A 12628-nucleotide genomic window follows, 5' to 3' on the forward strand; every position below is an offset into this window, starting at 1 on the left:
ATGTATTTTATTATGAAATACAATTGTTCTTTTGATAAGATATACGCGAAATTCAAAACTGTGTCCAAATCGAATAACGTTCTTTTTTTCTGGTCGCGTGATAACATAAACGGACATTTGAATAAAAGAATGATATGGTTCGTAGAAAACATAGGCGCGATTAAATGTTCTCTTACACCATACGTGCCAAAGGACTGTTCAAGTCAACAGTTCGTGCCAGAAGATCGTTCGTTGTAATCCGAAATCGTCCAACAACCATCTAATACTATATATTTATGCATAACAAGGAATGAGAACACGTTTGGTTTGTGTCTCACATAAAATTAATGAGACACTTTAGTCAGAAAACAGAGTTTTAAACTATGTTTGTTATTCATAGGAAATTAATTATGTGGAACAACTCACACATGTTATTCAAGCGTTTCAAGAACTGAGAGACGCTCGTGTTCCAAATGCATCCAGCAAAGACTAATCTGGGTGGACAATGGTAAGTTTTTTTGTCAAATACACAGTGTCTTCATTATCATAAAGCCTTGACAATTCTTAACCAATGGCAAGGGCTATGAATACGATTTTCTTCCAGTCCAAAATCGATAAAAAGCATCGACACAATATTTTCATGAGTATATTTATCCAATTGAGTTTCCAAAAACAACGATCGACATATGTTACAAGTGTATTGAATACTGCATCTGAAGAAAAGTGCGTCAAACCTGTGCACCAACCTATTCTTAGACTTTAGAATAAAGAAAATTCTTAGATTTAATAAAAATATTTTTTTGTTTTTTTTACACGTGTACAAGCTAAAAATGTGTTTATATTATTAAAATACTGTTTTAACAAAGAATATTGTATTTTGTTATGGTAGCTGCAATGGTACACCCGACGTTTAAGTAGATTCAGCGCATTACAATTTTAAGAACATATCTTTATTTTTAGACTTAAGTCAAAGAAGCGGTTGGTAAATACGCGCCCTGAACTAAGACAAAGAAATACATTATCTATGTACGAATACATGTGCAAAAATGGTACACGTGACTATATATTTCTTAAAAAAGAATTCTGGAAAAAATCTAATAACACGTGAACACATACTATACAATTGAATTAGTCTACAAACGGTTATAAATGTCATATCATATAATTTATTCATTGAGAATATATCGCTGACAATAACTACTAAGGTGTCTGCTGAATATTTTAAATATCTAATAATATTTGTTCACTACGGATGATAATTATAAGATGGTGAAAATTGATGACTGATTTCACATCGATTTAAATTATTATAACAATATGATGCAAGTGTATTCGAAATTAATAATACCATGATAAATATAACGAGGAGGTCATTAACATTAATAACCTTCTGACAAAATGTCATGATCTGACTGTGAAATATGAATTATTAAAAAAATCAACGTCGGAAAAGAAATTTAGTTATCTTAATCAAAAAAGGAGACAAATGCATATTCTCTCTATATAAATAACTGCTGTAAATATTTCAGTATTAAATATAACATTTGCAACAAATAATTATATACATATCTCTTTTGAGCAATTTACAGGATTAAGTCGGTTTAATAAAACGCATCACCCATGACTCATTCACATAAAGAAACACAGTACATAAAAGCCAACAAAATGGTATTGAATAATTCAGTAATCACAGTCCAGTTTTATCTAAACTATAATACAACAAACTTATATAATATGCACTTTAAGTAATACAAAAATCGTCTTCAATCGCATCCCCAAATATTGGCGCATGTGCACATTAGCACGAAAATTAAATATAAATATAAGCAAATTATCCAAAAATTGATTGGATTGGTGTTCTTGAAGGTCTTTGGAAAATCTGTTTAAGATCATTGGATCTCATTTTATCCAACTCGCTAACTCTTCATTGTCATTTTTTCGAGACTGGGTGACAGGCCAGGCAATGAAATTCTCCAAAAATGCTGTGTAGATAAACCCATATCCGCGAAGAATAGATATTGATTTGAAAGTGAAGTTTCTAAGCAAATCATGTCTTTCGGGAAAATACTTCAATCAACGCACCAGTAGAAATGTATGGAACTGTGTAATTAATGACAATCACTGAACTGTAAATGAATTTCTTCTAGAAAATAGTACAAAATGACATAAAAACATTGAACTTTAAGTATCGTTTTTTATCAAACCTACCGGGCTATGCCTGAACTTGAAAAAAAAACACAGTGTAGAGACTATTATTTTACACATTAATACTAAACGCTGAAGATGGCTTCGGTCAATACATACCCATTTAGACAGCTGGTTTTATGTTTCAAAGTAAACTTGTCCGGAACAAATGACTCATTAAATAGAACGTATTAGCTTTAAATACAAACAGTCTTTGTCGGGAGTGATTACTTAATTAAGTTACATATTTGTAATGCAATTATAGAAAAAAGTTGATCAATATGTTTATCAATGCGGGGATGCCACACAATAGAATGGACCCAAAATATGGTAAATTGACTTGTAAGTACAACCCGCGGGGTTATTTTTTTATAATCTATTAAGTGATATATAGAGTGCCCAAAGATTTGTAAGGATTATTGTATACGATGTTTTAAAACAAAGGCGATAACGTTAATTACTGATGGAATAAATATTCACGATATCATTAAATTACATTTAGTCCTTTTTGTCATGCAAAGGTATCCGACAGTACATAAGCCAAAGGTACAAGTTACTCGTTGTTACAATACACCGTTTTTTCAGTTGCGTTCGAGTGTTATTATATTGTACGTATGAATTAAACCCATACCGTACACCTAACCGATGGCATTTATTGATCAATAGTTGAACAGTGTATTTTCAACCGCCTTCAAGTAACAAGTGACTTATTAATGAAATATTGCTCACAGCGTTTTGAGCGACATTGGAGGCTTCAAGAATCAATAACCAAACGAATTCCGCAAACTGATTGAAGCTTCAGGTGTTGAGTATCTGGTAACATAATCAATTAATAACCAATAATTCAACACCATTGGAAACCAACCCGTTTATAACAGCCACAACAACAAAATATATGTCGCAAATAATTGGTCTGCCGAAGATTTACATGTTTTCGAATATTTTTTTTAATTTGAATGTTGCAATGTACAAATAATTGTCTTACGGAATTTTATTTCGTTACCCGTGCATGTTTTATGGTAACAAGAATGCTTGTCCTCTTAAAGTTTTTGGAGTTTTATAATGTCTTATTTTAGGTATGAAACTTCTGAAAAACTGCGTTTACAAGTTCTGGAGTTATGTACACACATGTCATATGTTGATACATTTTAAGAAAAAAAAGGTAGCTTTAATTTGTACGTAAGAAGCAGATGATCGCCTTGTAAGTTTGTTGTTTCTTGTACACTCTCCATAAACTAATTATTTAATTAAATGTGCTCCACGCGTACTTTCTTTTTCGTTAAGATGACGTGATAGACAGCCATTCCCGGCTAAAGTAGCAGATGGTGTTTGCTCAATACCAATTTCTTAAGTCGTGGGGAAATCCAATATGCATCTCTTAAATGGATTACATATGCCAAGGAAAAGCATTACATTTGATATACGTCTTTTCTCAGTTATACGATATAATGCCCGACACAGCTTATGGCTATAAACAAAACACGGGAACACATTGGTGCGCACACCTTGCAACGAAGGCAATTTTAGAAAAAAATACCAATAATATAAACGCCGTTAACAGTTCGTTTCTCAATATACTGTCAATGACACATATCCTTTGCATCACAAAATGTTGAGTCGTTTATCATAATTCGTTGTCCGTATAAACTAGTTATGGAAGTGACTGTTATGTTGTTAATATCTTTCATAGAGATTTAAAAACATGGTAAATATAGATATTATCAATTGACATGTTTCATAAACACCCTTACTAGTTTGATGATGAGACAAATACATTTGGGAAGGAGTACACAAGTTGCAAGATTATTCTGTCGGACGCTTGATTCCTAATTTTTCTTAATAATCAAACTCACGGTATAAAATTTCGTAATAAAAAATATTGTAATTCGTAGACGTTTTAAAAGGTGAACAGAATAAACCATTTCAAACTATTAATCAGAAGGAACAATGTTAACAGCTCAATCATTATAAAACGGTTTTCATACAACGATAGTCTAACAGTAGCGGCGAGAGGTGTTGCAAATGAGGCAATTTGGATGAAAACGAACACTATCCGAATACAAATATAAACACAAATACACAAATGATGACATAGCTATTTGAAACATACTCAAGAGTATTAAAAGCGTAAATCTAGTTAAATAATATAATATGGTGCGCGCAAGAAAGAGCAATAAAAACGTGTGCGATCTAAATGCAAATCTTACAATAAGTATCACTATGTGTTGTAAAGGTAAAATATATAAAACTACATAAAATCATCACATTCGCCCTCTACCCGTTTTATGAGCATAGAACTTGTTAAAATTCTCCGTTATAATAGGAACTGGAATGGCCAGCGTTAGAACGCCAGAAATGGCGCAAATTGAGCCGATTATCTTGCCCCAGACTCCGATTGGAACTTGGTCTCCGTACCCAACAGTACACATAGTAATTACTGCCCACCAAAAGCCGTCCGGAATGCTCGTAATTTGGGAGTCTGCAAGCTCATGCTCGGCGTAATAAATTGCACTAGAGAAGAGCAAAATGCATACGGACATTGCAACAAGAAAGAGAAGCAACCCTTCGACTGAGGCTTTGAATGTCAAAATCAACACTTGTAATCCTGCTGAATGCTTTGTTAACTTGAATATGCGAACCAGTCGTACAACACGGAGGAACGCCAGGGAAGTGCTGGATTTAGAGGACTCACAGCTTTGGCTTGTCAAGCTGTTCGAAAGGGTTATGTAGTAAGGGATTACGGCCGTCACATCGACGATGTTCTTGAAGTCTTTGAAATACTGCAGCTTGTTCGGGCATGAGAAGAAACGCAGCAAAACCTCAATGGTAAAAAATATCGTGCATATGGTTTCGAGAATGAAGAATGGTTCCGCAAAATTCACTGGATCACCTTCGTTACATTCCTTTTTCAAAGATGGGATTGTTTCAACACAAAATAGCACAATTGACAACACTGTTATTATCACGGATACTATTGCAATTGCATAGGCAAAACATGAGGTCTCCGGATATTCCATGATCATCCAGATCTTTCGTTGTATGGGGTTTTCTGGTAGTATTCGTACTTCATCCACATAACCCTCCTCTCGTTTGTATTTATCAATCATATCTTTTTCAATTTCATAGAAGTCAAGCTCGGATAGGAAAATGTCATCGGGAACCGGATCTGGTCGTCTTAGGTAACCGCCATATTTGTAGTAGTTAAAAATCGCTTCAAACGTTGGTCTATGTCGATCAAAAAAATACTCATCTCTTTGCCTGTCGTAAAATTGCAGCCGTTTTTCGGGATTACCCAGTAGCGTTTCTGGGTGCTTGTTTAACACTGAAGCCCAAATCTCGTAATACTGTCCACTGACGTTAATGGTGATCCTTTCGCAGGTCAAAAGGTTACACCTATGTGCTATCGGAATGCTACAACCGCTGCAGGGTGACAAAGGATCACTTAAATGTGACGGAGAGGACTTGATTGTATCCAAGGCAGTTTTGCTGCCATCCGAGCCGTGCGAATCCATTCTTGAGCTGTGTTTCAGGTGCGGTTGGAACACCCATAGTTGGTCTCCTTCGCCGTCGCTATTCATACGATCCGGGCGATCGTATGACTTCCTGTACCTTCTCTGGTTCATAATAGATACAACAGTCGCCATTTTTCTGAGCCATTCACCACCCAGAAAAATATAAATGTGTAATGAATTCCAAAGATAAAATCCTTCAATGGCAATACAACGCCTCTGTTAAATATCCTTGTGCCAAAATAATCAATTCATAGCTTTCGGTTATCATTTCCAACAAAATTGATTCACAAGAGCAATTATTCATAAAACAAATACATTTACTACTGTCCTCACCTTGTTTCAAATAAACCACGTACGTATTCAAAGCGTCTATCTGAATACTATCCGGTGTATTGAAAACCACCCATTCATTACAATAATGGATCGCCGATTAGCGATTTGTAGAACTTGGTTTCAATTGTAATTCAACTAAAATCCCCGCATTCTTCTGCCAATTATCACAGTTCCCACTGTCGTCCATATTTGGTTTGAAAATAGTTGCTAGCGGTATGAAGTCTACGCGAGCACATGGAAAGAGAGGCTTCCGATATAGGATCAATACTGGCATTGTAACACCAGCTGCGCAGGTTTATCGTTTGTACACACACAGATCACGCTATGATTTGTTTTCTATGCAAAACAAATTATATGAAACACATCTGTATTTGATACAGTTTAGTTATTCGCGAATTTTGCTTCTATATTTGTCTTAAAGAACTGACTATGAATTTTTAATTCGCCATGCATTTTCTATCAAAAGCGGATGAAACGATACATACAAAATTACGTTTATAACCATGACAGTATATTGCGACACCTATTCGTTAAATAATTAAATATTATTGTCATTATGTTGAAATTGCTGTCAGCACGCGTTGTTGTTATAGTTTCGGCGATTTTGCCCAATTGACAGTTTTATCATTCCAACTGTAAGTGATTATCCCCACGCAAATAATTTACCGATAAATCCAACACGAATCACGCGATGGACAGTTCTATAGTTGTTACTATTATTTCCAAATATATAGCTTCGTTTTAAGTTTATTATCTTTAATATATCGCTAGAATTACGATTTTTATAAGCGTCGTTATACTAGCAAAGAGTCAATTGTACGTGCGTGTATATCGGGATCTCTATAAATATTGATAGATCAAACTCTGGTGTGTTCACAAAGGCGCTTCAATACATAGAAAAGTAATTAATACGTGTGTTTGCGGAAGGGATCTTGGTGTCATACTTTTAATTATTTGTTATTTTAAATTACTAGTATTCTTTTGTATTATTTTAATTGAAAGGTAATTTCACGCCTCTCAATATGCTACGGTAAAAAAGACAAAAATTGCCAATTGTTAAATAAATAATTGAGTACTGGACGCTTTGTGTATGCTTACGATTTATTTTCACAACACGTTTACTGAGTGCCGGCAATCATAAAAAACGTCAAGAGTAAAAAAAATCAAGTAATCACGTTATTTCAAGCAATCGTTGATAACCAAGGATGAAGAGTGCTGTGTGTAGCCAATTAAATGAATAACAAAACTTACATTAAAGGGACATTTTTACGTTTTGGTAAATTGACAAAATTGAAAAAAGTTGTTTTAAATTCGCAAATTTTCGTTTTAGTTATGATATTTGTGAGGAAACAGTAATACTGAACATTTACAATGGTCTAATATAGCCATTATATGCATCTTTTGATGATTTAAAAACCTGAAAATTATAAAGCGTTGCAACGCGAAACGATTGAATAATTTTGAGAGTACTATTGTTGTCGTTTAATTTTGTGAAACTACAAAGATTGCTTATATAAACTATTAAATACGTCTTTCATACATACTTGGCAGGATGACCGAGCGGTCTAATTGGTTTTTACTTCAGGACTCCGGGGGTCACTGGTTCGAGCCCTTCTGCGGGCTACTTTCTTTTCCTTTTTTTAATATTATTCTTGATGTTTTACTGGAGCTTTTTAGATCCAATGTTTACATTTATCAATATAAAGCATTTAATGACAAACTTGAAAACATGCCAAAATCTGTGAAAATGCATGCAAACGACCATTATTGTACATCAGCAGACGAATTCTGGTTCGGACAAGTCTACTACTGCTACTACAACTACTACTACTACTACTACTACTACGACACGACTACACGAACTACAGACGACGACTACGACGACCACGACACGACGACGACACGCGACGACGACTACGACGACGAAGACTACGACACGACACTACTACACACGACAAGGACTACTACTACGACGACACTACGACGACTACTACGAACACTAGACGACTACGACGACAACTACGATGACGCGACACTACTACACGACACTACGACACACGACGACAGACGACTACACACTACCACGACACCACGACTACCACTACTACCACTACGTACTACTACTACGACTACTACTACTACTACTACTACTACTACTACTACTACTACTAACTACCACTACTACTACTACTACTACTACTACTACTACTACTACTACTAGTACTAGTACTACTACTACTACTACTACTACTACTACTACTACTACTACTACTACTACTACTACTACTACTACTACTACTACTACTACTACTACTACTACTACTACTACTACTACTACTACTACTACCACTTCTACCACTACTACCACTACTACCACTGCTACTACTACTACTACTACTACTACTACTACTACTGCTACTACTACTACTACTACTAATAATAATAATACAATATTATTTTTTAATAATTGCATTTTTATTTTGGAGTTTGCAAATATGTATTTATTTTTCTGTATTAATAGATTTCTTTTCGATAAAATAGCACCGAAACAAGAAAGCAGCAAAGTTATGTATATGATTAGCGTTACGTTGACTGTGTAGACATTGATAAAGAATGTACATGTATGGCACTGTCTCAAAATTATTTATGAGTGCATTCCAAGCCTCAATTGAAACAAAACGATAATTATTCCAAACAGTTAATTATTCATTCAATGTCACAAACTCCATTGCAGGCCCCATTGGGACCATGATCAATACACGGGCAAGTAAGACATTATTGATACCCAAGCACGAAGAGTGTATTATTCTCTAAGGCCAAAAGCTCGAACATGTTTGTTTCCCTTTCCCAACCTCAGATTCGGAGGTGATTAAATATTTTGCTGATAACTTTTAGAAATGGTTACCAATATGTATATATAGTGATAGAATGACACTTTAACTTTGTTTGAGTAACTTGCATTGATGATAGTCGCTCCTATTATTATACAAAAATTAATGAGTTCAGCAATTCGACATTGTTAAAAAAATCATGCAAATGAGCACTTAATTGATACTGGGAGATCTAGTTCATCTATTAAAAGTATAGTGGTATAAATCTTTTCCATGTTAAAACTATCCTGTAGTACATTTACATAATGTTAAAGCATTAAATGTAACACACATTTAGTTCATGTTCAGTGAATCTTCAAGTACAACATTTAAATCGTAAAAATAATCTCTACCAACATACAAAGCCCCGTTTTGCATGGGTCGGGAAGGGGGGGGGGGCAAGCGCATTCTTTTTAGCTTAACTACATTCTCAAAGGATTCCAAAGGCAATACCTTGCGTCAGATATAGACTGAGTTATTTCATTTCTTTCTTCATATACACCAGTAATGGTGCTTTTAAAACTTAACCAAGTTATTTCAAGTCTACCACATGCATACTTTATCAAACGTGTGTAACGACGCTACAACTGGTAATCAAAGCTCCGACGGCATTTAAGATGTTAACTCTTTGAATGTATTGAATATCAGTCACATGAAATGAAGTTCGACCTTTAATTTTGGCCAATTGAACGACCATGAAAAATATAAACATAAATGGGACATAGGAAATATTTAATTCAACTATTTCTATGACGTGCGCACGTCATAACTATGGCGTGCGCACGTCTTAGCTTTGACGTTCGCACGTCATAGAGACTGTTAAATAAAATTTTGCCCATGTCACCTTTATGCCACCGTAGATTTAACTTAAAGAATCAATAGGGGAGAGATTTCTGTTCTGCATTTGTAAGAATTGCTGCTACATTGGTTTGATTTAGCAAAATCCTCAATGGAGAAAAATGACATTTACAATCTCTATCTACAGGATTCACACAAAGTCATCATGATAAAAATGGTGAAGTCTTTAAAAACATAGTACAAATTAAGATACATCTATACTGCAGCTGAAAATTCGAGCATCTGAACTGTGAGGAAACTATACCCATGTTTTTTCAATTAGTTGGATAAAAAAAATTTCATTAGGGTAAAAAAAGGAAAAGAAATATAACAACTTTATATATTTATTGTAAAAGCTTTAACAAAGGCACAATCATGTATCAACAAAGAAATCAAAACCGTAAAAACAATAAACTTATCAAAATATCTGTCACGAAAAAATGTAAAATAAACATAAAATTATTAGTCAAGCTAATACGAAATGTACTTTGTAATGACAGTTCTGTCACTATTGATTTTACTCATAATGTTAACTACCAATGATTCGCTCCCTGTCAATGAAAAGTCCTTGATATAATAAAGTTACAAGTTTCGAGATAAATAAAAACATGCAGAGACTTAAATGAAAATCTTAAATGGGATAATCGGAAATAATGTACATGAGTTTGTAACTCATGGTGGGACAAAACATGCGAGTATCGGAAATAATGTACACGAGTTAGTAACCCATGGTGGGACAACTATTGTTAGCATCGGATAAAATGTACACAAGTTAGTAACGTAACTCATAGTATGAAAAATAATGTGAGCATCGGAAATAATGTACACAAGTTAGTAACTTATGCTAGGACAAATAATGTGAGCATCGGAAATTTTGTAAAAAAGTAAGTAACCCATGGTGGGACAAATAATGTGAGAATTTGAAATACTGTACAAGAGTTAGTTGCCCATGTTGGGACAAATAATGTGAGCATCGGAAATAATGCACAAAAGTTAGTTACCCATGGTTGGAAAAATAATGTTAGAATTGGAAATAATGTACAAGAGTTAGTTACCTATGCTGGGACAAATAATGTGAGCATCGGAAATAATGTACCAGATTTAGTAAACCGTGGTGGGACAGATAATGTGAGCATCGAAAATAATGTACAAGAGTTAGTAACCCATGCTGGGACAAATACTGTGAGAATTGGAAATAATGTTCAAGAGTTAGTTACTTATGATGGGAGAAATCAGGTGAGCATCGGAAATAATGTAAAAAAGTTAGTAACCCGTGGTGGGACAGATAATGTGAGCATCGGAAATAATTTACCAGAGTTAGTAAACCGTGTTGGGACAGATTATGTGAGAATCGGAAATAATGCACCAGAGTAAGTTAACCGTGGTGGAACAGATAATGTGAGCATCGGAAATAATGTACAAGAGTTAGTAACCCATGCTGGGACAAATACAATGAGCATTGGTAATAATGTACAAGAGTTAGTTACCCATGATGGGAGAAATCAGGTGAGCATCGGAAATAATGTAAAAGAGTTAGTAACACGTGTTGGGACAGATAATGTGAGCATCGGTAATAATGTTCAAGAGTTAGTAACCCATGGTGGGACAAATACTGTGGGCATCGGAAATAATGTTCAAGAGTTAGTATCCCATGGTGGGACAAATAATGTGAGAATTGGAAATAATGTACAAGAGTAAATAACCCATGGTTGAATAAATAATGTGAGCATCGGATATAATGTACACGAGTAAGAAACCCATCACCTATTAATAGTATGTGGTACGTGTATACATGTTGTTGTTTGATGTATAGATTAGTAATGATTTCATACATGCCTTTTTGTCGCTAGTCTTTTGGCATACATAAGCATTCATTCTATCTGTGTTACTTTTTTACTTCTGATGTTAACAAAAAGCTGACTTTGACTAAAAAGCTATTTTTAGGATTAATGTTTACCATAAAAGCGTGAAATTATTGATCTATAAAATAATGGTAGTGATATTTTACGTTTTGTTAAAACTAAGCACTTGAAACAAATCATTTTATGCTCACAGCATATGATATATACACAGTGTACAATAATATTGTAGTAAACTAATACTTGTAAAACAGTATCTGAAATACCATAAAATGTAATTGTATTGCTTAATTGTCTAACGTGTCTGTTGTTTACAACACTTACGTTGATATTATTTTTTTTTTGACCAACACTTGTTAAACATAATCCTGTATATCACCTACTGTATTTGTATTGTTTTCATGCTTAAACTTTTACAAAACTAACAGTGGTAAGGTTTTCATAAATACTTGTTTATCAGAACCCGGCTGATCACCAAAGGTACTTGTAATTGTTTTTTTAACTACTCTGTAATGAATATAGCACAAATATGTATATTCAAGTTATGTATAATTCCTTAAATATGCTATATAGCTAAAGCATAGAATAAACATATTACATCTTTATGTATACAAAATTAACATTGATATTGTGTTTATCAATATTTGTTAATGGAACCAGGCTTACCACCAAATTTACTTGTATTGTATTTTTTAACTCTTCTGTAATGGATATAGTACAAATACGTATATACAATTTATGTAAACCACAGTATAACCATATTACCTTTAATATATATACAACATTGACATTGATATTGTGTTTATCAATATTTGGTAATCGGAACCCGGCTTACCACCTAATATACTTGTATTGTGTGTGTGTTTTTTAACTTTATATGTATACAACATTGACATAGATATTGTGTTTATCAATATTTGGTAATCGGAACCCGGCTTACCACCTAATATACTTGTAATGTGTGTTTTTTTAAACTCTTCTGTAATGGATATAGTACAAATACGTATAAACAATTTATGTTTAAATCCTTAAGCCGGCTTACCACCTAATATAC

General features: G+C 34.0%; 1 protein-coding gene across 1 annotated transcript; it reads right to left on the bottom strand.

Moving 5' to 3' along the window:
* Positions 1–645: 645 nt before the first annotated feature.
* On the bottom strand, positions 646–6177 carry LOC127876717 (potassium voltage-gated channel subfamily A member 1-like). The gene has a single exon (XM_052422134.1). The coding sequence runs from the start codon at positions 5805–5807 to the stop codon at positions 4425–4427; it is 1383 nt and encodes a 460-aa protein (XP_052278094.1). The 5' UTR covers positions 5808–6177; the 3' UTR covers positions 646–4424.
* Between the last annotated feature and the right edge of the window lie 6451 nt (positions 6178–12628).

The sequence above is a fragment of the Dreissena polymorpha genome, chromosome 1 (assembly GCF_020536995.1).
Source record: "Dreissena polymorpha isolate Duluth1 chromosome 1, UMN_Dpol_1.0, whole genome shotgun sequence".
Taxonomy (NCBI): Eukaryota; Metazoa; Mollusca; class Bivalvia; order Myida; family Dreissenidae; genus Dreissena; species Dreissena polymorpha.